At 38.8% G+C, this 26,043-nt stretch overlaps 4 protein-coding genes and 7 non-coding genes across 11 annotated transcripts; 10 read left to right on the top strand and 1 right to left on the bottom strand.

Moving 5' to 3' along the window:
• The first annotated feature begins 1,701 nt into the window (after positions 1 to 1,701).
• LOC119992528 (60S ribosomal protein L28-1-like) lies at positions 1,702 to 5,199 on the top strand. The gene is made up of 4 exons (XM_038839263.1): positions 1,702 to 1,858; positions 1,995 to 2,156; positions 2,235 to 2,401; positions 4,842 to 5,199. Exons 1-4 carry the CDS (start codon positions 1,756 to 1,758, stop codon positions 4,980 to 4,982), a joined length of 573 nt encoding a protein of 190 aa, XP_038695191.1. The 5' UTR covers positions 1,702 to 1,755; the 3' UTR covers positions 4,983 to 5,199.
• On the top strand, positions 2,486 to 2,577 carry LOC119993901. The gene has a single exon (XR_005466595.1). It is a non-coding gene; the product is annotated as a small nucleolar RNA R24 (small nucleolar RNA).
• LOC119993906 lies at positions 2,915 to 3,004 on the top strand. The gene has a single exon (XR_005466600.1). It is a non-coding gene; the product is annotated as a small nucleolar RNA R24 (small nucleolar RNA).
• Positions 3,169 to 3,257, top strand: LOC119993905. Its single transcript, XR_005466599.1, has one exon. It is a non-coding gene; the product is annotated as a small nucleolar RNA R24 (small nucleolar RNA).
• On the top strand, positions 3,430 to 3,518 carry LOC119993907. Its single transcript, XR_005466601.1, has one exon. It is a non-coding gene; the product is annotated as a small nucleolar RNA R24 (small nucleolar RNA).
• Positions 3,718 to 3,807, top strand: LOC119993904. Its single transcript, XR_005466598.1, has one exon. It is a non-coding gene; the product is annotated as a small nucleolar RNA R24 (small nucleolar RNA).
• Positions 4,008 to 4,097, top strand: LOC119993902. Its single transcript, XR_005466596.1, has one exon. It is a non-coding gene; the product is annotated as a small nucleolar RNA R24 (small nucleolar RNA).
• LOC119993908 lies at positions 4,306 to 4,395 on the top strand. The gene has a single exon (XR_005466602.1). It is a non-coding gene; the product is annotated as a small nucleolar RNA R24 (small nucleolar RNA).
• A 535-nt stretch (positions 5,200 to 5,734) lies between the features above and the next one.
• LOC119992642 (60S ribosomal protein L31) lies at positions 5,735 to 7,815 on the top strand. The gene is made up of 3 exons (XM_038839440.1): positions 5,735 to 5,859; positions 6,004 to 6,111; positions 7,327 to 7,815. The coding sequence occupies exons 2-3, from the start codon at positions 6,029 to 6,031 to the stop codon at positions 7,604 to 7,606; spliced, it is 363 nt and encodes a 120-aa protein (XP_038695368.1). The 5' UTR covers positions 5,735 to 5,859; positions 6,004 to 6,028; the 3' UTR covers positions 7,607 to 7,815.
• A 744-nt stretch (positions 7,816 to 8,559) lies between these two features.
• On the bottom strand, positions 8,560 to 12,275 carry LOC119993649 (asparagine--tRNA ligase, cytoplasmic 1-like). The gene is made up of 6 exons (XM_038840850.1): positions 11,666 to 12,275; positions 9,978 to 10,568; positions 9,460 to 9,716; positions 9,250 to 9,379; positions 9,073 to 9,131; positions 8,560 to 8,880 (listed from the first exon to the last, which is right to left on the bottom strand). Exons 1-6 carry the CDS (start codon positions 12,152 to 12,154, stop codon positions 8,697 to 8,699), a joined length of 1,710 nt encoding a protein of 569 aa, XP_038696778.1. The 5' UTR covers positions 12,155 to 12,275; the 3' UTR covers positions 8,560 to 8,696.
• A 1,950-nt stretch (positions 12,276 to 14,225) lies between these two features.
• LOC119993596 (40S ribosomal protein S30) lies at positions 14,226 to 15,695 on the top strand. Its single transcript, XM_038840787.1, has 2 exons — positions 14,226 to 14,450; positions 15,420 to 15,695. The coding sequence occupies exons 1-2, from the start codon at positions 14,309 to 14,311 to the stop codon at positions 15,464 to 15,466; spliced, it is 189 nt and encodes a 62-aa protein (XP_038696715.1). The 5' UTR covers positions 14,226 to 14,308; the 3' UTR covers positions 15,467 to 15,695.
• Positions 15,696 to 26,043: the final 10,348 nt, after the last annotated feature.

Genomic DNA, 26,043 nt, shown 5'->3' with positions numbered 1-26,043 from the left:
AAAAAAATTGTTGCTTGAACTAATAATGTCAATATGCATTTGAGAAGAATACAAACCTAATAACGTGACGTGGTTGCTTGAATAATATTTTTATGAAAAAAATGTGAGAGACTTATTTTAATGGTGTCTCTCTCTAACTCACTCTCTTTTGTCGACACTTTCAAAACAGAAGAAAATTGGGGCGGAGGAGGGGTTTCCTCCTCCTCCCCCTCCTCTATACCATCTATTTATTTCCCCATGCTTTTATACGTTCAAGTTTTCTAAATAATGTTGTAGGGATCTATCTTTTGGGGCAGTTCATCGTTATCTAACGAGTTCCAACAGCAGATCTATGGCAACTCTCCTTCTAAGAGTGTGTTTGGATTGAGGGATTTGGGGGGAAGGGAAGAGAAGGGAGGGGAGGGGGAGAGAAGGGAAGGGAGGGGAAGGGGGACTATTTTTCCCTCTCCCATGTTTGGATAGATAAAAAAAAGAAGGAAAGAAAATTTGTTTAATTTACTAATTTATCCTTATTTTTATGTTAAAATATTATGTACAAGGGTAAAATAGATATTTAACTTACAAATGACTTAATTAGTAATCCCTTCCCTTCAAATGACTCCATTTTGGGGAGAAAGAATTTTAACAAAAATTTAATGAAATCTTCCTCCCAAATCCCCTCAAATCCCTCCCCTTAATTTTTAATAAACTATCCAAACAAGGGAATTGGAAGGAAACTCTATTTCCCTTCCTTTCCCTTCCCCCCAAATCCCTCAATCCAAACACACTCTAAATCTGAAGATTTTCTCCTCCTCAGATATGATGTTTTCCTCCCTCTCTCTTTTAGATATGGCTTTTCTGGGTGTTGATGTGGGTTTTGCTGGTGGCGAGTCCATCTTTTGGTAGTCTAGATCAAGATTATGAAGAAAACATCTTAACACTTTAGCGTTTCCTCTCCAAATCTCGTTATTTGCAAAGTTTTCAAGGCAATTCACCTCAGTGCCATGATTGCTACTTTAAGGCAGCTACCTGCGTCCAAAAAAGAGTTATATATCTTTACTCATGTTATTGTTTTGGCTCTCTTTTTCTTGATTCTGAATTTTTATTTTCTTGTTGTGTTTCTGGAGGTGGATCCTCCTTATGTAATCTGTGCTCGGTTATTTTAATATAGGTGTTCTTATTCTAAAAAAAATTGTTGTTTTGATGGTTGGACCTAATAGGTTAAAATATTTTAATGAGAAACCCGAATTTAAATTCCCCAAAATGGAAAAATGGGGCGTTGAAATTGAATTTGGGATTATTGAAAATACACATTTATTTATTTATTCAAACTCTGAATATTTACTAATTTTTTGTTGAAAAGTAATAGTCTTGATTGTATTAAATTACCCAACAAATTAGGTAATTGAGGTCCATAACCACCATAAAGATAGAGTACAACTAAGATGACTAAAAAAACAAGAAAAAATAAAAAAAAAATTCGAAGACATTCATCACCAGACACTCCCGAACAATATCGTATTATACTCAAACATCCCCGCACGACGGCCGAAAGATTCAGTACTCTACGAATATTTATTACTAGAACATTAGCATTTGAGAACATGATACTAAGATATTTAGCTTACCCTAATAAAGTAATATCTTAATATTCAAATAAAAATGAAATATTAAAAGATTGCAAAATGGGAGAAGTCACAATTAAGCGAGAAATAAGTTTTATATTCCAATTAATCAAAATAAGCCTTTATTTTTTTAATTATTATTATTTTTCCAATGCCCGAATCTGTAGTTTGGTCGATTAGGGTTTATGAACTTGGATATAAATTCCGCCCCTCTTCTTCCTCTTCTGCAGTCGGTTCCCCACTCAGCCCATTCTGTGAGTTCTTAGATGGAGTGTTCCAACTATTATTTCTGCACTTCTTAAAACTGTTTGATTAGATCTGGTCATGTAAATTGTTTTATTCTCAAATCTGGTTTGATCTAATCATAGATTTTGGACTTTGGTGGTACAGTTGCGCGACAAGAAATGGCGACGGTTCCAGGGCAATTGATTTGGGAGATCGTGAAGAAGAACAACTCTTTCTTGGTGAAAGAGTTTGGGAGAGGGAACGCTAAAGTCCAGTTCAGCAAGGAGAGCAACAATCTCTACAATCTCAACTCCTACAAGCACTCCGGTAAGCTTCATCACCGAGTAAACATAAGACCCTACCTTGTTCATTTGGTGTTTAATGCGCTTCGTTGTTGAATTTTAGGTCTAGCAAACCGCAAGACGGTGACTATTCAGTCTGTCGGAGACAAGGAGCCGTCGGTGGTGTTGGCTACCACGAAAACAAAGAAGCAGAACAAGCCGAAGAGCTTGTCCCACAAGTCTGTTATGAGGAAGGAGTTCCCTCGCATGGCTAAAGCTGTTACCAATCAGGTATTATTTTTTTTTGTATTGATTTACACAAATATATATGTCAGAAGAGAGATTTTGAGTTCTCTTGCAATTAGTTGTCGAATATAAGCAGTGATGAGAAGCTAACATGTAAGAAGACCCCGCTTGAGTGGGGTTCTTCAATGAAATATTCTTGTTACGCTTGGCTTCTGAGCTTTACTTCTCAGTCTAGTTTGAACATTTTCTACTTGAATGATTATTTGTGGTTATTGATGTCGATATACACAAATTTATGTTAAGATGTGAGATCTTGAGGTTCTATAGTCTTCCAGAGGTGTCTCATATGTGAATCTGTCACTGCTAAGTTAATACATTTTTACGGTTGTTTTGTCTTGACTCTTGAGATTTGTTGGATGTAATAAATAATGTTTTGGTTGTTACATGAGTCTTGGTGGTTATCTGTTTATTTATCTGTTTGCTTATGCTATTATGTCTGACACTTTTAGTTACAGAACTACTCAATATATGAGCTCCATGCATTTTTTTGTTGTGCACTAAGTGGTGATGAGAAGCTAACATGTAAGAAGACCCCCTTGAGTGGGTTTTTCGATGAAATATATTTGTTACGCTTGGCATCTGAGCTTTCCTTCTCAATCTACTTGTATACTTACTGCTTACATTTTTTTACTTGGATGAGTGAAGCCGTTCTAATTATGCTTGAAGTATTAAAGTGTGGTTAGAGGGTAAATAATATGAAATTAATGTCATTATTTGTGTGTACGAGTCCCTTGCATTTTTTTTTTGTGCACTAAGCGGTGATGAGAAGCTAACATGTAAGAAGACCCTCTTGAGTGGGTTTTCGTTGAAATATATTTGTTACGCTTGGCTTCTGAGCTTTCCTTCTCAATCTACTTATATACTTACTGCTTACATTTTCTACTTGAATGAGTGAAGCCATTCTAATTTATTTGACGCTTGAAGTATTAAAGTGTGGTTAGAGGGCAACAATGATATGAAATTAATGTCATTATTTGTGTACACGAGTCCCTTGCATTTTTTTTGTTGTGCACTAAGCGTTGATGAGAAGCTAACATGTAAGAAGACCCTCTTGAGTGGGTTTTCATTGAAATATATTTGTTACGCTTGGCTTCTGAGCTTTCCTTCTCAATCTACTTATATACTTACTGCTTACATTTCTACTTGAATGAGTGAAGCCGTTCTAATTTATTTGATGCTTGAAGTATTAAAAGCGTGGTTAGAGGGTAACAATAATATGAAATTAATGTCATTATCATGTAACATTTTCAGTTAGAGAACCTAAATATATGAGTCCCTTGCATTTTTTTTTGGTTTTGCACTAAGCGGTGATGAGAAGCTAACATGTAAGAAGAGCCTCCTGTGCAGGTTTTTCGATGAAATATATTTGTTACGCTTGGCTTCTGAGCTTTCCTCCTCAATCTGCTTGTATACTTACTGCTTACAATTTTTACTTGAATGACTGAAGCCGTTCTAATTTATTTGATGCTTGAAGTATTAAAGTGTTGTTAGAAGGCAACAATAATATAAAATTAATGTCATTATTATGTGTGACACTTTCAGTTAGAGAACAATAATGAATGCGTCACTTGCATTTTTTTTTGTTGAGTGCTAAGCAGTGATGAGAAGCTAACATGTAAGAAGACCCTCTTGAGTGGGTTTTTCTATGAAATATATTTGTTACGCTTGGCTTCTGAGCTTTCCTTCTCAATCTACTTGTATACTTGCTGCTTACATTTTTTACTTGAATGAAGGAAGCCGTTGTAATTTATTTGATGCTTGAAGTATTAAAGTGTGGTTAGAGCCTTAGAGGGTAACAATAATATGAAATTAATGTCATTATTATGTGCGACGCTTTCAGTTAGAGAACCATAATATACGAGTCCCTTGCATTTTTTTTTGTTGTGCACTTAGTGGTGATGAGAATCCAACATGTAAGAAGACCCTCTTGAGTGGGTTTTTCAATTAAATATATTTGTTACGCTTGGCTTCTGAGCTTTTCTTCTCAATCCATGTATGAACTTACTGCTTACTTTTTCTACTTGAATGAATCTTCAGTTCTAATTTATTGGATGCTTGAAGTATTAAAGTGTGGTTAGAGCCTTAGAGGGTAACAATAAATTTTCATGTTTATATTTGCTACCTTATGATTGAGTTGACTAGAATAGAGGAACTTTCATTGTATTCAAACTGAATCCTGCTCCATGTAAAGATATTTTATTGTGAACAATGAAGTTGAGGTTTTAATGCCTTGTTTTTCTTTATCATAAGCTAGGAAAAGACGCAGTTTCCATTGATTTAAACTCTACTATGTTGTGGTGTAAAAGAAGTATATAAACTTAATGTTAGTTGAAGGAACAACATTTTTTTGACGAACGATGATGTGTATTAGTTGGATATGAAATTTTAGATTTTGCTATAATTGCATCCCTCGCTATATTTACAGGTTGCAGATAACTACTACAGGCCAGACTTGAAGAAGGCAGCTCTTGCTAGACTTAGTGCTGTCCAGAGGAGCCTTAAGATTGCCAAGTCTGGTGTCAAGAAGAGGAACAGGCAAGCTGTTAGGGTCCCTGGTAGGAAGTGAAAGGTCTTGGAGAAAGTTACAATCCTTTGTTCCTTTGGGTGCTTCTCTTTTAGTTGCTGTTAAAATTTCAGACTGGCTAGAAGTTATATATTTATGTTCGGTCCTCTCCATGTACTCGGAATTTTTTAGTTGCTGGATTTGGTGAATCCTCGATTTTTGACTTGCAGTTGGGATATGATTTTCGAGAAAAGGACAGACCTTGAGTGAGTGACTTCTAGAGACTTTGTAAACAAAAGAAGAGAGCCAATGAAATGCCTTTTTTTGAAATATGTTTAAATATGTTTATAGGTGAAATTAAATTTTGGGCACACATATGCTTAACTAAAGTGATTGTCAATTGAGTCATTTTTTGTTGGTAAGTTTGGTTAGAACTTAGATGCAGAAGTATAGGGTTAATTTTTTCCAATGAGCGAAATATGTTCGTATATGAACGAAAATGGTTAATAAACAATCGATCTCTCAAAACAAATTTGTATTCAAATAGGTTAAAAGCCCATCATATATTAAAACAAATTTTTATTCAAATAGGTTAAAATTCCGTCATATATTTTGAGTAGCAAAAGATGGTGTTACAAAGCCCACCTAACATGGTTTGGTCACTGGGGATATGGGCCCATTCAGTCACGTAGGTATTCGAGATTTTGTATCGAAATGGGCCGAATCTGAGTTTTTCTAGCCCTTATGTATTTATCATTGTTGGGCTTGGGCAGCTGAGCGCACGTGGCCCATAAAAACAGTGGACCATAGACAAACAGTATAGCATTTTATAGAGCCTTGGAATGGTAAGGAAACTAGGGTTTTGAGGATCAACTCTCGAGTTATTAACTATCGTCCTCGAGTCTGCCTCTTCCTCCTCCTGCGCTACCTCAAACCTAAGGTCTGTTTGTCTCTCACTTTTTTGTTATCTGTATATGATTTTCATTTACTGATTCGATTTCTCAATGGAAAATCCGAGCTCAACAATGTATTTTGACAATGATAAGTTGTGGAGTACTGAAGGGGGCCAATGACTGATTTGCAGGTAAGTTTCTTCGAAAAGTGTGAAAATGGTTGAGAAGACCAAGGGAAGAAAGGAGGAGGTGGTGACCAGGGAGTACACCATTAACCTTCATAAGCGGTTGCATGGCTGGTAAGAAGCCTCGGATGCTCTTTTTTTTTTCTTTTCCTGATCTTTCTGTTGTTGATTGGGGATCCTTTTCGTTATTTCCGAGTATGTCCAAGTAGCGTTTTTGTTTTGTGTTGCAAAAATGTGAGAGTATTCTTTGTTCCTTTTTAATGTGTGTAAGCCTGTGAAAGGAAAATTCAGTAGGAACCGTTTTTTGTTTTCTGCCTAAGAAGAAATACTGTAGCTGAAACTAAGTATAAAAACTAAGAAATTAACGTTTCAAATATATTTTCTGTTTCCATGGGGATCAAAGCAATTTTGTTTGCCCCTTTTGCTGGTGCTTTTAGATTGGGTGCAATGCTTGAATCACTTTCTCAAGAGTTTCAGCAGTTACTTCGTAGATAGACAATAAGTAAGTGGTTAATTCTTTCCTCATTTCTCTTGCACAAATAGCAAGTTAACGCAGCTGCAACCTTTTTTTATGAGGATCAATAAGGATTTTTATCGTCAGATGCTGTTATCGGCTTAGTATCAGGAATAGCACTTTGCTGTTGCTGATGGATTGACTATTGTGATGAATGAAGCCCATGGTTTTATGAGGTGGCAGTAGACGTTCGAGTAAGAATGCTCTGGTTTGGGCACTGCTTGTATTTGCATTAGCCATTACTGATTATTGGGTGAATAAGTGGGTGCTTTTGGGGATGGTTATTTATAAAAATGTTATTGAGGTTGAGACAGGGAGTTTCTGATTTGTTGTACAGGAAATTTGAAGTCGTTGGGAATTCTCAATTGTATGCTATGAATGAAATACTGTATGTTCTTTATTGTCAAATGTTTATGGCGCTACATCTTGGCTATTTATTTGAATATTATCTTTGAATATGTTGTTTACAGTGAAATTTGTTGGTGTTTTATGAATTTTTTGTCTAGTGTTCCATGTGATAGATGTCTAAAAAATTCTAGGAGTTTGGTTGAGTTAAGTGACAGTGGAACACTATGAGGAGGCTTCCTCTATTGTCATTTTCCCTCATCAAAGTACATTTAGGTGTTGTTATAATAATTATGTTATTTTGATGATATAGTTGTATTGTAGTCGCATAGGCTTATCTAAGCATTATACCAATTCGATTTACGGGATGTAGAATTTCTTCATTTTTTTGTTAATTTAGAAATGCTAATGTCATACGGACAAGGTATTGATTTTTTGTACTTAATCCTACCTTTAAAACTGGATGACAGCACATTCAAGAAGAAGGCTCCTAAGGCGATCAAGGAGATCAGGAAGTTTGCACAGAAAGCAATGGGAACTAATGATGTGAGGGTGGATGTGAAGTTGAACAAACACATCTGGAGCAGAGGTATACGAAGTGTTCCTAGGAGGATCAGGGTCCAAATTGCTCGCAAGAGGAATGAAGATGAAGATGCAAAGGAGGAGCTCTATTCTCTTGTTACTGTGGCAGAGATTCCAGCAGAGGGTATAAAGGGTTTGGGGACCAGGATCATTGAAGATGACGATTGAATCATCTGTGGTTTGATATTCCCTTCATAGGTGAGTTTATAGTCACCCAAAAGTTTTTTAAGAGTGATTGTTCTGAGACTGATTAGAATTGATTAAATCTGTTACTTTATTATTGTTTCGATGATCGACTTAGTTAATTCTTGTTTAAATTGGGTAACGCTGTTATCGTTTGCTGCTACTTTTTTTCCCTGGCCATGGGTTACCTGCTTCCTGATTTCTGAAAATGGTTATTCTAGTGTTTTTCTTTTCTAGTGATTGGTTACCTGCATTTTGCTCAACTCAGCTACCGCATACCTACTGGATATCACCTGGGCATCAAAGAGAATATGAACCTTGAAATGAAAAATAAAGAATTTGCTCTGACAACAGTGGAAAGGAAAAGACCAAGGGCCCAACCTCTTAACTCTGCCACACTGTATACGCAAAGAAACAGCAGGGAAATTCCAGCAAAATTTGATATATAGGGGGAAAAGAGAATATAACCTGGGCATCAAAGAGAATATGAACCTTGAAATGAAAAATAAAGAATTTGCTCTGACAACTGTGGAAAGGAAAAGCCCAAGTGCCCAACCTCTTAATTCTGCCACACTGTATACGCAAAGAAACAGCAGGGAAAATTCCAGAAAAATATGATATATAGGGGGAAAATAGCATACTAAAATTTATAGCCTCCGAATGTTGAAGAGGAAGTAATTAAATCTTGAAAATAGACATGCTCGTTAAGCAGTCAAAGCAAGCAACCGTTGAGTGGACATTAGCTCACACATTAAATTAGAAAATCAACATAACAAGCCAATTAAACAGCAAAAGCTGGAATTTTGAGAAGGAAGTTTGCGAATCTTTTACCAGGACGAGAAAATCTGTCATTTCCTGGCTAGTCCAATGGCCTCCCACAGACACAATTTCAAAGAAAATCAAGGGACTTGTAGCATCTTAGCTAAAAAGACCCAACGTCGTTTCAATAGTGTAACTTCTATTTGAACTAAATCCATAATAAGTGGCCATGCAGTTTCAAACAGATTACAATGGGAGAACAAGCCCTGTTCAATTCTGTAGGCAAAATATTAATCATCTCTACGTAAGTTAACATTCACAGATCTGCTCTCCCAGGGTATCTGGGGAAAGGAATAACATCTCTAATATTGTCGATGCCGGTGGCAAACAGAATCATCCGTTCAAACCCTAAGCCAAATCCACTGTGCTTTACAGTTCCATAGCGTCGCAGGTCGAGGTACCATTCATAGGGCTCAAGAGGCAGTCCCATCTCCAAGATTCTACAATGAGAGAATTCGCCACACAAAATATATAATTCAGTTTAGAAATAATAACTTTATCATTCAAACATACATGCAATAAAAACAGAGGGGAAAAGGTCCTACAGAGCAAATTGTTAAGCAGAAGAGCTTGACTGGCAACATATCTGGAGGAACGCAGGAAAAATTAAAAGTAATAGTACTTCCGTTTACCTTTCCTTGATATTTTCGTAACGCTCCTCCCTTTGGCTTCCACCAATTAACTCTCCTACCTAAAACAATCCTACTATTGTTATTACATACAAAATAACTACTTTCAACAAGTATTAAGCAGGAAATTAAAATTAAGTTAAACAATGTGTGCATAGGCACAAGTGCACAACATCCTACCTTCGGTACAAGGACATCCATAGCAGCCACCGTCTTCGAATCATCATTAAGTCTCATGTAGAATGCTTTGATCCCTTTTGGATAATTGTACACAATAACAGGTTTCTGAAATTTAACCTCCGTCAAGTATCTACAAGATCAGGAGAACTAAAACATCAATAAAATACCCTTCTAGAATCACAAATGCACTAAAACATCAGCCTCACACACCTTTCATGTTCAGACGCTAGATCAATTCCCCATTCTACATTGTTATCGAACTTCTTTCCATCCTTCACAGCCTGCTGTAGTAATTCCACTGCTTCCGTATATGTTATACGTACAAAAGGTGTAGAAGCAACCAATCTTAGACGATCAATACAACTTTTATCAATATGCTTAGCCATAAATTCCATGTCATCGAGACACTTGTCAAGTAACCACTGGCAAAGATATTTCACATATGCCTCTGCACAGTTCATATCATCCTGCAAAAGCAACAACAATTATACCTCCTGTACAAGCCAAAACAATAAAACAAAGAAGTAGCAATTTATGATCCCCTGTTATAGAGATTGTTCAATTCAGACGGCTCCAAACAGTCAGGCAGTCAGCAGTCACTAAATTTTCAATAACTATATCATTTGCAGAGATCCTAATCAAATTCTAACCAACATCCAAAAAATCTTTGAAAAACTTCATAAGAAAACTTTTCAACAAGTAAAGTAAGTTTTAGGCTTTTAGCTAACCTTAAGATCCGCAAAAGCTATTTCTGGCTCCACCATCCAGAATTCAGCCAAATGCCTTGAAGTGTGAGAGTGTTCAGCACGAAAAGTTGGACCAAATGTGTAGACACTGCTTAATGCGCATGCATAAGTTTCAACTTGTAGTTGGCCAGAAACAGTCAAAAATGCTTGACGGGAAAAAAAGTCTTGACCATAGTCTATCTTTCCATCTTTTTGAGGAATACCCGGTTTAAGGTTTAATCTCTCCTCCAGTTTTGAAACGTTCTCTCTTTCTCTTTTCAGTTCAGCCACAGCAGAATTAATGTCTTGCTTACTTGCTTTAGACGCTTTTAGTTGGGCAACCGCTTCTCCTTTCTCTCTTTCAATAAGCCTAGCAGCTTCTACGTCAGCTTTTGATGGTGGAGGATTTGCAATTAGCTCCCTCTCTAGCTTTTCCGCCTCACTGATCAAGGTTGTAACTTGAAACATCTCACCAGCACCCTCGCAATCGCTGGTGGTTATAATTGGAGTGTGGACATAAAGGAACCCGTGCTCTTGAAAGAACGAGTGGGTAGCAAAAGAAAGTTCATTTCGAATTCTTGCGACCGCAGAAATCTAGAGCCAAGCACTATTATTAATGTTTACCAACATCATAATAATTGACAAGACATATTTTGAACATTTGAGTGCAAATGAAACAAAACCAACCCGAAACCGGTGTGCATGATCAGATAATTCAACCACCTATGGTCCACGACTTAACACCATCACTGATCTTAGAAATCTGATAAAACTCGCGTTATATCAAAGGCCATAAATAAAATGCCCATGGCTTTTCCCATCAGTATTTTGCTCGGTTGTGATAAATACTGAATTTAGAAATAGAGATGGGTAAGTCCTTTACTATGCATCTTCGCGCTTAGTAAATTTTAGGAAAAAATATACATGCAATAATGCAAGTACCTATTTGGTATCTATTTCTAGAAACTTTTTTTTTTATTATTTTTAAAAACAGTAGGTAATTATTTTTGAAAATAGAAAATAGTTTTACTGTTTCTTGATTTTCTGTAAAAAATTTATCTTTTATAACAAATGAAACAAAAGTTGAGTTATATGCTACCAAACACGTTTCCATTTTCATAATATGAAACTCATCTTTTAAGATAAAATTATGATTTTTATAGCTCCGAAAAATTATTCCAAAAAACCCCCCTTTGAGTTTTGAGAGCTATTTTCAACAAAAACTTCTAAGAAACAAAACCAAACATGGCGTCCATGTATTCAATGTAACATGAAACAAATGAAAATGGCACAAAATGATCAAAATACATTATAGCGCGTCCGTCCATGAATTCATGTAACATGACACACCCGACCCGAGCCAGTAGTTGGAGTGGTAAGGATGTTATGAATCACCCTAGTAACCCGGTTCAAATCCCCCTCCCCGTTTCAAAAAATAATAATAAATCATGTAACATGAAACTAATAAAAATCGCAGAAAATAGTCAAAAGAAACTCAAATAATATTATTTTCGCAATCTAAATTATTTATTAAAATAATAATTTTAATTAGACAATAAGGCCAGGCAAATGTGTTTAGTCATTTTGTCTTCTCCAAATCCTTCCTAATTCAAAATTTTCATCCCATTAACCTATTATAAGCAAATCGCAAAAACTATATATAACTTGAGACCACATCGATAAACACTCACCGTGTTAGTTCTGGATCGAAGGTGAATGTGTTCCCTCAAAAACTCGAGTGTAAGCTTCGTCTTAGGGATAGGATACTTGGACGGATCCACGGGGCCGACGTGGATGACCTGCTCTACCCGGAGCTCCACCTTCTGCTTGGTACCCTCCGGTGGGAGCTTAAGCACGCCCTCAAGAACAGCACACGTGCCGGTCGGCACCAGCTGCCCCAGATCCGCCACGGCGGCTTCCACGATGACCTGTAAATTCGCAGCGCACGACCCGTCGTTCAGTTCAAGGAACGCGAACGTGTTCTTCCCTTGCTCTCTGCCAGTCTTGACCCATCCACCGATCCGGACCCGTTGTTCAGCGAGCCCCGCACCACCGTCGGGTCGGCAGACAACTGATCTGATAGGCACGCGGTCGGAGAACCGTGCCTTCAACGATCCGGCGTCGTTGTTTAGGGTTGTGGCAGCGAGTTCTGATACCGGCGGCTTAGAGTGATCTGCCATTGATGGTAAGACGGATTTCTCAATACCGAATTACAGTCTTCCTCAGTCTCGTGGCGACAATATATTCGTTAGGCTGCGATAAACCCCTAACTGGAATTTTAAATTTTATATATAAAAGAAGCAGAATCTGGTGTGCGAGATGTAGTGTATTTTGTTTTGTGACTTGTGAGTCTTGTGACAAATAAGTGAACGGCTAGCCCATGAATTGTTGGTGAGGTGTACCACATAGGGGGATTCGGTTACATGGCAAAATTCTGTCCGGTCGGGATAATTGAATTTGTGCGATCCGGATTAAACTAAATTTGGATATAAGTTGTATGTCCGAAATATGTGTCCAAACACAAAATTTATATCCGGTTTAAATCCGGATCCAAACACAAAAATTTTGTTCGGTTTACTTGTTAGGACCCTAACGCGAATTAAATTATTGTCTAATTTACTTATCCGAATTTAAATCAGTGTTGGTATGATCAATTAAGTACGTCCACAATCCAATCCCGATTACGGTCCAAACATGTAAATATTTCATAAACACGTGACATTGTTCGACTCGAAATCGATTTTTTACCACCCCTACTTATGCTAATTTTATATTGACAATCTGAAGAATCAATAGTCTGCGTGGGATTAATTGCATGATTCCCTTACTTTTCCGAAACAAAATAAAATTCCCAAAAATCGTAATATTGTCCTATTATATTTTCAAAAGCGTTGGAAAAAATGTTTTTGTGAAATCAAATTGTGAATGTGAAGGGTCTTAGAGAGATGAGAAGAAATAGGAGAGAAATAGAAAAAAAAAAAAGAAATGAAAGAGGTTTGGTTCAAATCACTCGAGGATATTATTTATTATGAAGATCGGCGTGAGTTTGTCCTTCAAATAACGTCTCAAGTGTTTGAGGTTGGGTTTACATTTATATATCATAGTATCACAAATTATATATTTACAGATGAATTAGGGCAAGATAAAACTAAATGTGTGATTCATGTGCATTACCTTAAATGGCAGACAAGCAGAATTGCATGGAATATATTCCCACTTAAATCTCTTTTATTCTTTCTGCTTTATTACAATCCCGTTAATTGGTAAACAAATTAATGTCTTTTTTTAAAGTAATTAAATGCTTTCTCCACAAGTTACAAAAGGTGACAGAAGAATAAAGCATCAAATTGGAATTCATGATTAAATATACACATTAAGGCTCAGTTTGGTACTCCGTATAGGATAGTATAATATTGCTATCCAATGTATAATTTAATGCTCGTATAAGTTGATGTATAATTTAATCCAATCCAGTGTTTGGAAAAAATCTAATATTAGGCTTGTATAGTATAAAATTTGTGGTAATATGTCTGGATTACCCACAATTAAAGTGAGAGTGAGGGTTTTTTCGTCATTTGACATGTTATTTCTTATACAAAGTGCTCCGTATAAAATAAAAACGAGTTGGAGGTGTTTTAATATTATACTGTCGGCATCGTATAAGAATCATTTTTGTATAAAGTTATACTATCCGGAGTATTTTAAAAATCATACAAACACCTGATAGTATAACTTTATACAATACGGAGTTTTATACTATACGGAGTTTTATCCTCCCATCCAAACGGAGCATTAATAGGAAAATAATATATTGTATTTGTTTTTCTTCATTCTTTGTGCTCAAGTAATTACAAGCTGCCAGCATAGGATTATTCGGGTACATCTCAATGTTGCTCGGTGTTAGTTCGACATTTATTCTTTGACTTTGTAATTTCTCTACTACGATTTGTAAATTATGAAGTTGTTAACAACTTAACATGACGTTAGATCTAACGTCTGAAATGATTTGACTTGTCTTTTGTTCTTCCTTGATTGCCAAGGTTTTCATCTCTTGGGCTTTGGCCCATTCTTAATGATATGGGTTTGGGCTTGAAGCTCAGTAGCACATTACAACAATTCACTTTTACGACGTCTTTGGGTTGCGAAATGTTCGCAGTCCTTCCAATCTTTCTGGGCCGCTGGGCCCCGTTTGTATTTTACTCTTCTTTGAGGAATTGAGTATGGCAACTATATATATGTTTCCAAAACCCTAATCGGAGCCTGAGTCGGCTTGAAGCAGCGAGAGAAGCTAACTGCAGCTCTAATCTCCGGCGCAAGAGTTCTCGACAGTAGCGATGGGTAAGGTTCATGGATCTCTGGCTCGTGCTGGTAAGGTGAGAGGCCAAACTCCGAAGGTGGCCAAGCAGGACAAGAAGAAGAAGCCACGCGGCCGCGCTCACAAGCGTATGCAATACAACCGCCGCTTCGTCACCGCCGGTAACATCTCCTTCGAATCCTGTTACTTTTTTTCTTGCATATATGATTTTTTCGGCTGTTGCGTTGGTTTTAAATTTCTTATGCATCGTGTTGACTACGTGCTTATGTTCATAGTTTTCCTTCGTCAATGCAAAATATTGTAAATTTCAGGAGTAAAAAATCAGCGCAACAGAATATGGATTTTGATTTTGATTGACTAGTTTTCTTTGGAGACAAAACGTAAGAAATTCTTAAGAAACTAGGGCAAGCGGTGAATGATTGAATTGATATTTTTGGAACTTGTCAATTGTTAGGACAGCCCATTTATATGTGCTGGTGCTAGCTTCATTAGTTGGTTTAGAGTGGTAGGGTTAGGACCTGAACATCTTACATAATTTGATTTGCATTGGTTTACTTTTATTGCCGTCAATTGGGGACTCATCTGTGCTTCAATATAATTTCCTGGAGCAAGTGTTATAGCTTGTAGAACAGTCGGTAGAAAACTGAATTTTCTTTAGTTTAGTCAATCTATCATGAAAGGTAAAAAGAGGTAAAGTAACTTTGTACCAGTAGTTTTCTAAATGTATGTTTTCTTCTTCCGCGTGAAGAAAAGGAATGAATAAATCAATCAAATTCTGTGAAGCTTCATGAAGTGCTTGTTTAGGAGTTAAACTTCCATTTGCCCAAATTCCCAGAAGAAGTATCTTTTTTTTTCACTCCCATTTCTATTAGACTGAATGGTATAATTTTTGTTCTTATAAGTAAGCAACACCTGTGCCCGTGCACTAGCCTACCGTAGTGGGCGGGGGGTCGACACATATAAGATGCACGTAGCGTTTTCATTCTTATATAAGAACAAATACCCTTGAACTTTCTATACAGAACCAACATGATCAAGCTGTGTGATATTTGTATTGGAATTTCAGAGCATATGAATTTAGCAACTACATTCATGGTGGTTCTGATAACTCCTAATTTGTTTACTTACAGTTGTGGGATTTGGCAAGAAGAGGGGACCCAACTCTTCAGAGAAATAAAACTTGAGAGAATGAGGACTTCTGTTGGTGAAGATGCTTTTCTTGTTCTTGTCAAAATTTCTCATTACTCAAGTCTTGTAGTGGTTTTAGTTACTTTGGCTAAGTTTTAACTATGATGAAGACCTTCAGATATTGAATGCAGAGTTTATTGAGTTTTTGCTTCCTACAACTGCACTAATTTTCACTATTGAATTAGTGACAACAATAACAGTGTGGGTTTTATTCTTTAGTTGCAGATTGAATTTTATGAACGATGTAGTTTTGTTTGTTTAAGAACTATTGATGATTTACTGACATGACTGTGAATGAATCATTCCAACAAGAAGACTCAATTCATTTCTCTGTATTGATTTGATTCCATGCAAATAGTCAGGTGTTTGAAGAGAGTAGAACGATGTATCTTGAAAATGATGAGAGGCAAAGACAAGTGAAAATAAAATATAACTAGTGCTGAACTTGTGCGGACAATATTTATCTTTAAAAGTGAAAGGACTGTTGATTAGAAACTTCAACTCGTGGGTAATTACATAATCAATTCAAAGAAGCACTTCATGAAGCTTCACGTCGAAAGGGAATGAATGAATCAATCAAATTCCGTGAAGCTTCATGAAGCACTTCATGAGTCCTCATATGAGGACTCAGATTGGCAGCAGAACTGGTTATAGGGAGGACTTGGGTCCTGGAGAATTCTGATATGTAATTTTTAGCAAAGAGAGCAGTCTCAACCACGTCTCGTCTAATGCCCCCCTATGAATAAAATTGTTCCTGGAGGTCCAAATAGCCCATGCACAGCACATAAAAAGACAAGCATCCTCGTTGTTACAGCAAGAGAGCACCCAGTGCAGCCAATCATCAAAGCACACCCATTGATCAACCTTCTCAAGCGTGTCTGGTAGAGCAAGTCGCTAGACCTCTCTTGTCCAAGGGCACGTAATGAGAGCATGAGAAACAAACTCAAAATCAGAGGTACAAAAATAGCAAGAGCCATCCGGAGTCACATGTCTAGTCTTCAAGGTCCCAAAACAAGAAAGCATCCCCCGCCCAGCCCTCCAAATAAAATGCTTGATCTTTGAGAGAAGCTTTAAATGCCATAATCGACTCCAGGGAAAGCTAGGCTGACTCGAAGATGTACTCCCACGGTATGAGATTCACCATTAAATAAATCCTAGTATCAAATGGAAAACTATATAAAAAAAATAAGACCATAAACCTATAAGTAGCATAAACATAAGATCATCAGAAGGTAAAGAAGTTGGATGAAAATGATGAGCAATCAATAAACCTTAATTTGTTTCCTAAACATCAGATTGGCACATAATATATATGCATGCGAGATTAAAATACCAAGGATGTACACAACGAAAAAACTTTCATCGGCCTAATTGAAAAGAGTAAGTGATAATTTCCAACAACGAGGAACGAAATTGAGGGGACTCACAAAGCAAGCAGCCTGGTCGCCACTGGTGCAGTGGTGCCGACATCCAAAGCAAGGTCGTGAATGGATGTCGTCGATTGAGGGTGGATTGAGTTTGCAATAAGATGAAGTGAGGGAAGAACCCAATTTCCCATACCGAAGAGCATTTGCATGAACATAAGCCAAATCGATTTCTGGAAACCTCAACGCTTTGACAAAAAGGGAAAAACCTTAATTTACATGCATGAATCTTATAGAGAAAAAGATGAATCGAAGATAAGAGGAGACATTATACATTTAATCTGTTTTTTTTTTTTTTGTAATTATTAATTTTTGTCTTATGAAGTTGCCTTTGTGAATTCCTCATACGTTTTTTTTTTTAAAATTTGCAACATTGACTTTTTAATTTAAACCATGTTAATATCTAAGTGTTATATTATTGGGAATTTTGAATGATGACGTGGTTACATGAGGAAGTTCTTTAACTATAATGACGTACAAGATACGGGTTGGGTAAGCCCGCCCCATTGACGGGGACGGTTTGGCATAGTGCTTGAAAAAAAAAGTGTGTGGCTAATTTTATCGGTTAATACAATTTTGGTCACTTAAAGATTTTGGATTTTCTATTTTGCTCACTCGATGTTCAAATGTTTCAATATGATCATCAAAAGTTGTAATATGTTTCAACATGGTCATTATTACAATATTTAATTGTTTCAACATTGTCACCAAAAGTGACTGTAATGAAACATATTACAATTTTTGATGACCAAGTTGAAACATTTGAAAATTGAGTGATCAAAAATGAAAAATGAAAAATTTTTCAGTGACCAAAAGTTGTATTAATCTCTAATTTTGTATTCTCAATAAATTTTATTATTTCATTTATATTTTTACAAAATTTTTTTTATCAAAAATTAATTGTTATCAATAAAAAATATTTGTCTTTTACTCTTATCTCACCACATTATTTTTAGTGACGAGTCATCGCAATTCACCTTACCTCACTACAGCTTCATAATTCACATCACTTCACCACAAGAGGAATTCAATGCTAGCGTATTACGCTGCGGTTGCCCCCTTTTTATTTAGTTGTATTTATTAAGAGAATATTACATACACAGCGGTTGCCCCTTTTTATTTAGTTGTATTTATTTTTATTTTTTTCTTGAGGAAAAAAATTTCATTAACAGAAAAAAGAGGATTACAATTCCTGACAACGATCTCTTTCAAGGAGGGATGCAATTTCCAATGGATATCCACCCCGCCAAATTGTCTTTCTACCCCCATTCTTAGCCATATGAGCTAAGGAGTGGGCCATAGAATTACCCGTATGCCGAACATATTGACAATGAGAAACATTCAACCGACACATTAGAGCTTTAACCTCCCTAATGAAGTGACCCATCCTAGATTCTGAATAATCATCTGAAATCAATGCTTGAACAACAATGGTCGAGTCCAATTCAATAGCAAAATCACGATACCCCTCCACTTGTAAACACCGCAAGGCATAATTAACAGCTAGTAACTCGGCAAAAGTAGGATCAACACCAACGCTAACCCTTTCAGACAAACAAATAAGAGGCTCTCCATGACAATTCCTCATGATTGCTCTAATTCCAATCTCATTTTTCCTCTGAAAATGTGCAGCATCAACATTCAATTTGTAAGTTCCCATACCAGGCACTTGCCAATGATCATTATGCTGGGCTGAATGTTCTGCATGAGATATTAGACTTTGTTTTGCACTACAATTATCTATGAATTCATTTGAAAATGCCCTCACTTTAGCTGCAATATCTCCCACAACCAGACCTTGCCTGTTACGTGCACGTCCCACATCGCTCAGATGTGGGAGTGAAGTGCCATTTATAAGGGGGAGGTATGGGCCTCCCCTAGCAGCCAGAGTTTTCAGGGCATTGGGCCTTGGGCTCCCTAGAGGCTCTGGTTACAGCCGGCCCATTAGGTGGGTGTCGGTTGGGCTTTGGTTGCAAGGAGATCCTTATCATTTGGTATCGGAGCCACCCAGCTGGGCGGCTGTGGGCTTGCATTGTGCTCCTCTGTCCCTGGTTGGGCCGGGGCGGGGCTGCGTTCACGAAAGGGGCGACCTGTCTTAGGGACAGCGTAGGCCAACGTGGGCGTTGGCCCTGTAAGAGCGGGGGTATGTTACGTGCACGTCCCACATCTCTCAGATGTGGGAGTGAAGTGCCATTTATAAGGGGAAGGTATGGGCCTTCCCTTGCAGCCAGAGTTTTCAGGGCATTGGGCCTTGGGCTCCCTGGAGGCTCTGGTTACAGCCGGCCCATTAGGTGGGTGTCGGTTGGGCTTTGGTTGCAAGGAGATCCTTATCATTTGGTATCGAAGCCACCCAGCTGGGCGGCTGTGGGCTTGCATTGTGCTCCTCTGTCCCTGGTTGGGCCGGGGCGGGGCTGCGTTCACGAAAGGGGCGACCTGTCTTAGGGACAGCGTGGGCCAACGTGGGCGTTGGCCCTGTAAGAGCGGGGGTATGTTATGTGCACGTCCCACATCGCTCAGATGTGGGAGTGAAGTGCCATTTATAAGGGGGAGGTATGGGCCTCCCCTTGCAGCCAGAGTTTTCAGGGCATTGGGCCTTGGGCTCCCTGGAGGCTCTGGTTACAGCCGACCCATTAGGTGGGTGTCGGTTGGGCTTCCTGGAGGCTCTGGTTACAGCCGGCCCATTAGGTGGGTGTCGGTTGGGCTTTGGTTGCAAGGAGCCCAAGGCCCAATGCCCTGAAAACTCTGGCTGCTAGGGGAGGCCCATACCTCCCCCTTATAAATGGCACTTCACTCCCACATCTGAGAGATGTGGGACGTGCACGTAACATACCCCCGCTCTTACAGGGCCAACGCCCACGTTGGCCCACGCTGTCCCTAAGACAGGTCGCCCCTTTCGTGAACGCAGCCCCGCCCCGGCCCAACCAGGGACAGAGGAGCACAATGCAAGCCCACAGCCGCCCAGCTGGGTGGCTTCGATACCAAATGATAAGGATCTCCTTGCAACCAAAGCCCAACCGACACCCACCTAATGGGCCGGCTGTAACCAGAGCCTCCAGGGAGCCCAAGGCCCAATGCCCTGAAAACTCTGGCTTCAAGGGAAGGCTCATACCTTCCCTTTATAAATGGCACTTTACTCCCACATCTGAGCGATGTGGGACGTGCACGTAACATACCCCCGCTCTTACAGGGCCAACGTGGGCGTTGTTCCTAAGACAGGTCGCCCCTTTCGTGAACGCAGCCCCGCCCCGGCCCAACCAGGGACAGAGGAGCACAATGCAAGCCCACAGCCGCCCAGCTGGGTGGCTCCGATACCAAATGATAAGGATCTCCTTGCAACCAAAGCCCAACCGACACCCACCTAACGGGCCGGCTGTAACCAGAGCCTCCAGGGAGCCCAAGGCCCAATGCCCTGAAAACTCTGGCTTCAAGGGAAGGCCCATACCTTCCCCTTATAAATGGCACTTCACTCCCACATCTGAGCGATGTGGGACGTGCACGTAACATTGCCCTTCATGTACAATAGCATTTCTAGTGTTCTAAAGCACCCATATGGCAGTAGCAAAAATAACTTGAGTTTTGAACTGTCCAGATTTCAACACCGCAGCCATCCAGTCTACAAAGCTCAGCCCCTTACCCAGATCAAACGCAGCACAAGGAGAAAGTTCCTTCCATACCCGACTTGCAATCCCACATCTTCGAAAAATATGCTCCACATCCTCATAGAAATCCCCACAACCAAGACAAATAGAATAGGAACTAACATGCCTTTTTTGCAAATTTGAGTGAGATGGCAATATATTTTGCGCTGCAGCCCATAATAAATGTCTAATCTTTGCTGGGACTTTCACCTCCCATAACTTTGCCCATGGAAAACACCCTTCAATACTAGATGCAGATGATGTGGGTATCTCTTGATTCTTCAAATTCACGGCTTGGTGATAAGCACTCTTAACGGTATATCGACCACAAGATTCCCAATGCCAAATCAAGGTATCAGTAGTTTTTTCATTTGGTAATGGAATAGATAAGATTGCTTCCGCTTCAAAAGGCAAGAAAATTGACCGAACACGCTCCGCCCTCCACTACCTTGTCTGCCTATCAATCAAAGAACACACTCCAGCAACACGAAGTTCATTAGTCAAAGGGGAAACTGGCTTAAAAGAATGTGGAGTTGGCAGCCAAGGATCCATTCCTATTTGCAAACCCAGACCACTCCCTATCCTCCACCTAATACCCCGCTTCACCAGACCAATGGATTGCCAAAGACTACGCCAAATAAATGATGGGGCTGTTCCTATCCTCGCATTAAGGATATTACAACTCAGAAAGTATTTTGATTTGAAAATCTTTGCTACCAAGGAATCTGGATTTTTCAAAATTCTCCATACATTTTTCCCCAACAAAGCATCATTAAAGCATTCTAAGTCTCTAAAACCAAGCCCTCCATTAATCTTAGACATAGTTAAACAATTCCATTTGGCCCAATGTATCTTTTGATGTCCTTCTGTTGAGCCCCACCAAAATCCCGCCATCCGCTTCATAATCCACTGGGTAATGGACTTTGGAAGTTTAAAACATGACATAGCATAGGAAGGAATGGCCTGAACTACAGATTTCAATAACACTTCCTTACCCCCACGAGAGAGCAATTTTTCATTCCATCCAGTTAAACGCTTTGTAACTCGTTCTCGGATGTAAGAAAAAATTTCTCTTTTTGATCTTCCAATCAAAGCCGGAAGTCCCAGGTAACGCTCATACAAACGGGCCTCTGAAACACCAAGAATCCCTTTAATAGTCTCAATAACCTCTCCTGCTGTGTTCCTACTAAAAAATACATTGGATTTATGAATATTGACCAGCTGTCCAGATAGCCTTTGATATTTATGAACAACCTCTAATAATGCCTTGCATTCATCTCCTTTTGCCCGACAAAAAAGTAAACTGTCATCCGCGAAAAACAAATGGTTAATCCTTGGAGCCCCCCTAGCCACCCTCACACATTGAAACACCCTGCTATTATGAGCAGCATCTAACAGTTTGGAGAAAGTTTCAGCACAAAGAATAAATAAATAAGGTGAAAGTGGATCTCCTTGTCTCAGTCCACGTTGAGGCCTCCAATCTCCTTTTGGTTTACCATTCACAAGAACTGAATATCGTACCGACTGAAGACATTCCATAATCATATTCACCCATCTATCATGAAATCCCATTTTAAGCATAACTGTGTTAAGAAAATTCCACTCAACACGGTCATAAGCCTTCGTCATATCCAACTTGAAAGCCATATAAGGATCATTTGCTGTACATCTAGATTGCAGGTGGTGCATCACTTCAAAAGCTATAAGAATATTGTCAGTTATCAATCGTCCCTTAACAAAGGCACTTTGTGATACAGACACTAAAGATGGCAGCATAGGCTTCATACGGTTAGCTAAGACTTTAGATAAAATCTTGTAAACGACATTACAAAGACTAATTGGACGGAATTCAGTCACCTTTTTCGGGCTAGGAACTTTAGGCATCAAGCATATATGAGTATTATTAACAAAATCAGGCATACGGCCATTCTGGAAAAAATCTTGCACAAACAGGATAATGTCTTGCTTAACTAGATCCCAGTACCTCTGAAAAAATAGAGCAGGCATTCCATCCGGCCCTGGTGCTTTGGTGGGAGACATTTGGAAAAGAGCTCTACGAATCTCTTCTTCAGTAGGATTTTTTAAGAGAATATCATTCATACTCTGTGAAACCACACCTTGAAGACCATCCATTTCAACTCCAGCAACTAGTGGGCTATCTGTTTGGAAAAGTTTTTCAAAAAAATTAATAATGATTGGCACAAAATTCTCCTCCTCTTGGACCCAGCTTCCTGACTCATCCTCTAGCCCCAAAATATAATTTTTCTTCTTCCTCTGACTAGCCTTTCTATGGAAAAACTTTGTGTTTCGATCTCCATGTTGTAACCACTCCACTCTAGAGCGTTGTTTCCACATCACCTCTTCTCGATATAATAATTCATTTATCTCAGATTTCAACTGATAGATCTCCACCTGACTCTCTGTATTATTTGGATGTTCTTGAAGCCATGCTAACCTTTTGTGCTTAGTCTGTAAAAGAATCTTGACTCTACCAAACACTTCCCGATTCCACACACTCAATCTGTCTGCAACATTACTTATTTTTTTGGTTGCTGTCCCTTGCATTTCATCCCAGCCCTTCCACACCACCTCATCTAAACCTTCATGTCGAGTCCACATTTCCTCAAATTTGAATCTTCGTATTATATGACCAACAGCACTAGGATCTAAATCCACAATAATCGGCTTATGATCGGAAATGGATGCTACATTATGAGATACAATAAAATTTGGAAAAAGATTTCTCCATTTTGTATCTGCAACCGCTCTATCCAATCTCTCATAAATTACCCCATTGCTTCTATTATTGCACCATGTAAACTTACTACCCATATAACCAAGATCATTCAAGTGACAGTCCTCTAGACATGTTTGAAACTCCAGCATAACTCTACTACTTTTATCCCTTCCTCCTAACTTCTCAGATTGATCAACTATTTCATTAAAATCTCCTACCACCATCCACGGAAGAGTGGAGGAATTACTTAAATTTCGTAACAGATTCCATGATGAAGACCGCTGGGTTTGCACCGGATGACCATAAAAGTCGCCATCTAAAATCAGTCCCACACTCCTGAACTTCACCATCAATATGATGGTTTGACAAACTCAATAGTTGATATAAAATTGTCTCCCGCCATAACATAACAACCCCACCTGAAGCCCCTACACTACTATTCGCAATACAACCAACAAAACCCAATTTCCGGCTAAGAGTTTCCATACGCCGAACACACAACCGTGTCTCCAAAAGAAACACAATTTGGGGATTTATTCGTTGAACCAAGTGACTCAACGCAAGAACTGCTCGAGGATTCCCCGATCCCCGACAGTTCCAAGATAAGATTTTCATAATGCGCGGCGGGGTGGTGAAACCACCTCCGCCAAACCATTACCGATCACTGAATCCACTTCCAGTTTTGAGATTTTAGCTTTACTTTCCCTCTCACAATTATCCTTTCTTTTTGCTAAAACAGACACCTCCATTCCAGTTGAGTCCCCTCCTTTACTTCTACTCCTTCGCTTCCACCTCCCTTTCACCACATTATCTTGTAAAGAACTTTCTACTTCATTAGTCATTTGCTCTTCTATAGTTGGTTTAACAATTTCACCCCCACCCTCCAAATTACTATCATTAACTTATCTCATTGTTAAAGCAGCGTCATTCTTCTCTTCATTCACTCCATTGTAACCCACGGTCTCCACTTCATTTACTCCCACAACACCCATATTCTCTAGTTCGTTGACTTCATCATCTCCCTGAAACTCCACTTCATTCATCCCTACGCGCATTGGGGCCTCTGATAGGTGTGATAATACCTATTGTTTTTGGTAGGAATCTCCCCCTCTTAAGCTTCCTTTAAATAAATAATGAGTGTATTTATGTTTTGATTTGTATTTTTGATAGGTTGATTGCGGTTTGGATGAAAAGTGATGAAAAAAGGGTTGAACTGAAGAAAATGTCCACCGACCTTCGTGTGTTCAAATACTTATAACTTTTTGTCACGTTATCGGAATCAAGCGAAATAAAAGGCATTGGAAACTAGACATCTCAAGCTTTCCGTAGACGCTAAAATCGTGCAAATCGGACGTCGTATGGAGATTTTGGAATCATTCCACGCCTAGGCGCAATATTTGTGCACGCCCAGTCCAGCGAGTTGGGGCGTGAATTTGAAGTTGTGCACGCCTAGGATTGCGCCTAGGCGTGCGCCTAGGCGTGGTGCGCCTAGGCGTGAATACAACGCGCCTAGGCGCACAAGACAGTTTTTTGGGATGTTTTAATTCGCGAACTTGCCGAGCCGCACGACACTTTTATACCTAGAACTGAGTTTCTGGAGAGCGAAACCAGAGGGGGAAGGCGACTCTTGGAGCTAGGAGGAGAGATTCTTCAGCTCAACTTGGATCTACTCAACTAATTGGGTTTATTCATGATTTTCTCATCTCTCCTTTTATGTTTTTCTCTCATTATGTGTAACTAAATCTCTTGTGCCAAGGCTAGGTTGAAGCCTTGGGTTTGATGACTTTGTTTATGACTTGATTTACATATATATGAGTTGATTTGGGTATAAATCTTGTGTTTCTATGTTTGATTGCAATTTCTTCATGCTTGTGGTGTTTGGCCAACACCTAGGTTTTTTTGGATGAAATTGTTTGGAGAATTTGCTTAGACAATAATATGTCAAGTAGATTATGCTTCTTGAAACACTTGATTATGAATGTGTCTCCCTTTAATTAGGTGACAATTTGTATGAATCCTAATCTCCATAGAACTTCATGAATTCCTATGCGTGTTTAGACTAATAGGATGGCTAGAATGTATTTAGGAATATCCGACCTAGACCAATAAGATGGCTAGTAATCGATTTTAGGGAGATTCGACTTAAGTGCGCTAAAACCGACTTAGGTACGGATTCGTTATGCCCGAATTAGCAAATATGTGTGTGAATTTATGTCATTCCAAGTCATTTCCCAAGGGGGATTCCGAAGCTTTGGTGTTCATCTCATATTTGTTAAATCATCTCATTTGCATTAGTTGCATCCTAATTCTAAGAAAATACCAAAAACACTTTGCTCTTTGCTTGTTTTAGTTTAATTACCAAACCAAACAATCTTGAGTTGAATTTTACTTTTGATTGCATTGTCCATATATACATACAAATAGACATTTGGATTAAACATAACACCGTCCCTGTGGATTCGACCCTTGCTTATCATTGTGCTGTAGTCGCCGACTAGTACACTTGCTAGTAAGGTTAATTTAGACCCAACAAGTTTATGGCGCCGTTGCCGGGGACGGTTGCTTATATTTGATCCATTCTTGTTTATATACATAGATACTTACATACTTAGTTTAGCTCTTTCTTACTTGATAATTAGTGATCCTTATACTTTTCTTTCTTGTTTGTAGTTCATGCAAGGAAGGCGTTCTCAAGATACAGAAATTCTTCCTGTCGATCTAGACTTGGAACGTGCACGAAGGAACAAGAGAGACAAGGATTTTCTTG

This window comes from Tripterygium wilfordii, chromosome 23 (assembly GCF_013401445.1).
Source record: "Tripterygium wilfordii isolate XIE 37 chromosome 23, ASM1340144v1, whole genome shotgun sequence".
NCBI classification, from domain to species: domain Eukaryota; kingdom Viridiplantae; phylum Streptophyta; class Magnoliopsida; order Celastrales; family Celastraceae; genus Tripterygium; species Tripterygium wilfordii.
The sequence above is the reverse complement of the archived record's forward strand: the minus strand, read 5'-3'. Positions and strand labels throughout refer to the sequence as shown.

Excerpts from the sequence above, each read along its gene's own strand:
- LOC119992528 (XM_038839263.1), top strand. The coding sequence starts at position 1,756 with ATGCCCGAATCTGTAGTTTGGTCGATTAGGGTTTATGAACTTGGATAT. Across the intron at positions 1,859-1,994 it reads TTCCCCACTCAGCCCATTCT|TTGCGCGACAAGAAATGGCG; the intron begins GTGAGTTCTTAG and ends TTGGTGGTACAG. Across the intron at positions 2,402-4,841 it reads CTAAAGCTGTTACCAATCAG|GTTGCAGATAACTACTACAG; the intron begins GTATTATTTTTT and ends CTATATTTACAG.
- LOC119992642 (XM_038839440.1), top strand. The coding sequence starts at position 6,029 with ATGGTTGAGAAGACCAAGGGAAGAAAGGAGGAGGTGGTGACCAGGGAG. Across the intron at positions 6,112-7,326 it reads CATAAGCGGTTGCATGGCTG|CACATTCAAGAAGAAGGCTC; the intron begins GTAAGAAGCCTC and ends ACTGGATGACAG.
- LOC119993649 (XM_038840850.1), bottom strand. The coding sequence starts at position 12,154 with ATGGCAGATCACTCTAAGCCGCCGGTATCAGAACTCGCTGCCACAACC. Across the intron at positions 9,717-9,977 it reads TAGCTTTTGCGGATCTTAAG|GATGATATGAACTGTGCAGA; the intron begins GTTAGCTAAAAG and ends TTGCTTTTGCAG. Across the intron at positions 9,380-9,459 it reads CTAGCGTCTGAACATGAAAG|ATACTTGACGGAGGTTAAAT; the intron begins GTGTGTGAGGCT and ends CTGATCTTGTAG.
- LOC119993596 (XM_038840787.1), top strand. The coding sequence starts at position 14,309 with ATGGGTAAGGTTCATGGATCTCTGGCTCGTGCTGGTAAGGTGAGAGGC. Across the intron at positions 14,451-15,419 it reads CCGCCGCTTCGTCACCGCCG|TTGTGGGATTTGGCAAGAAG; the intron begins GTAACATCTCCT and ends GTTTACTTACAG.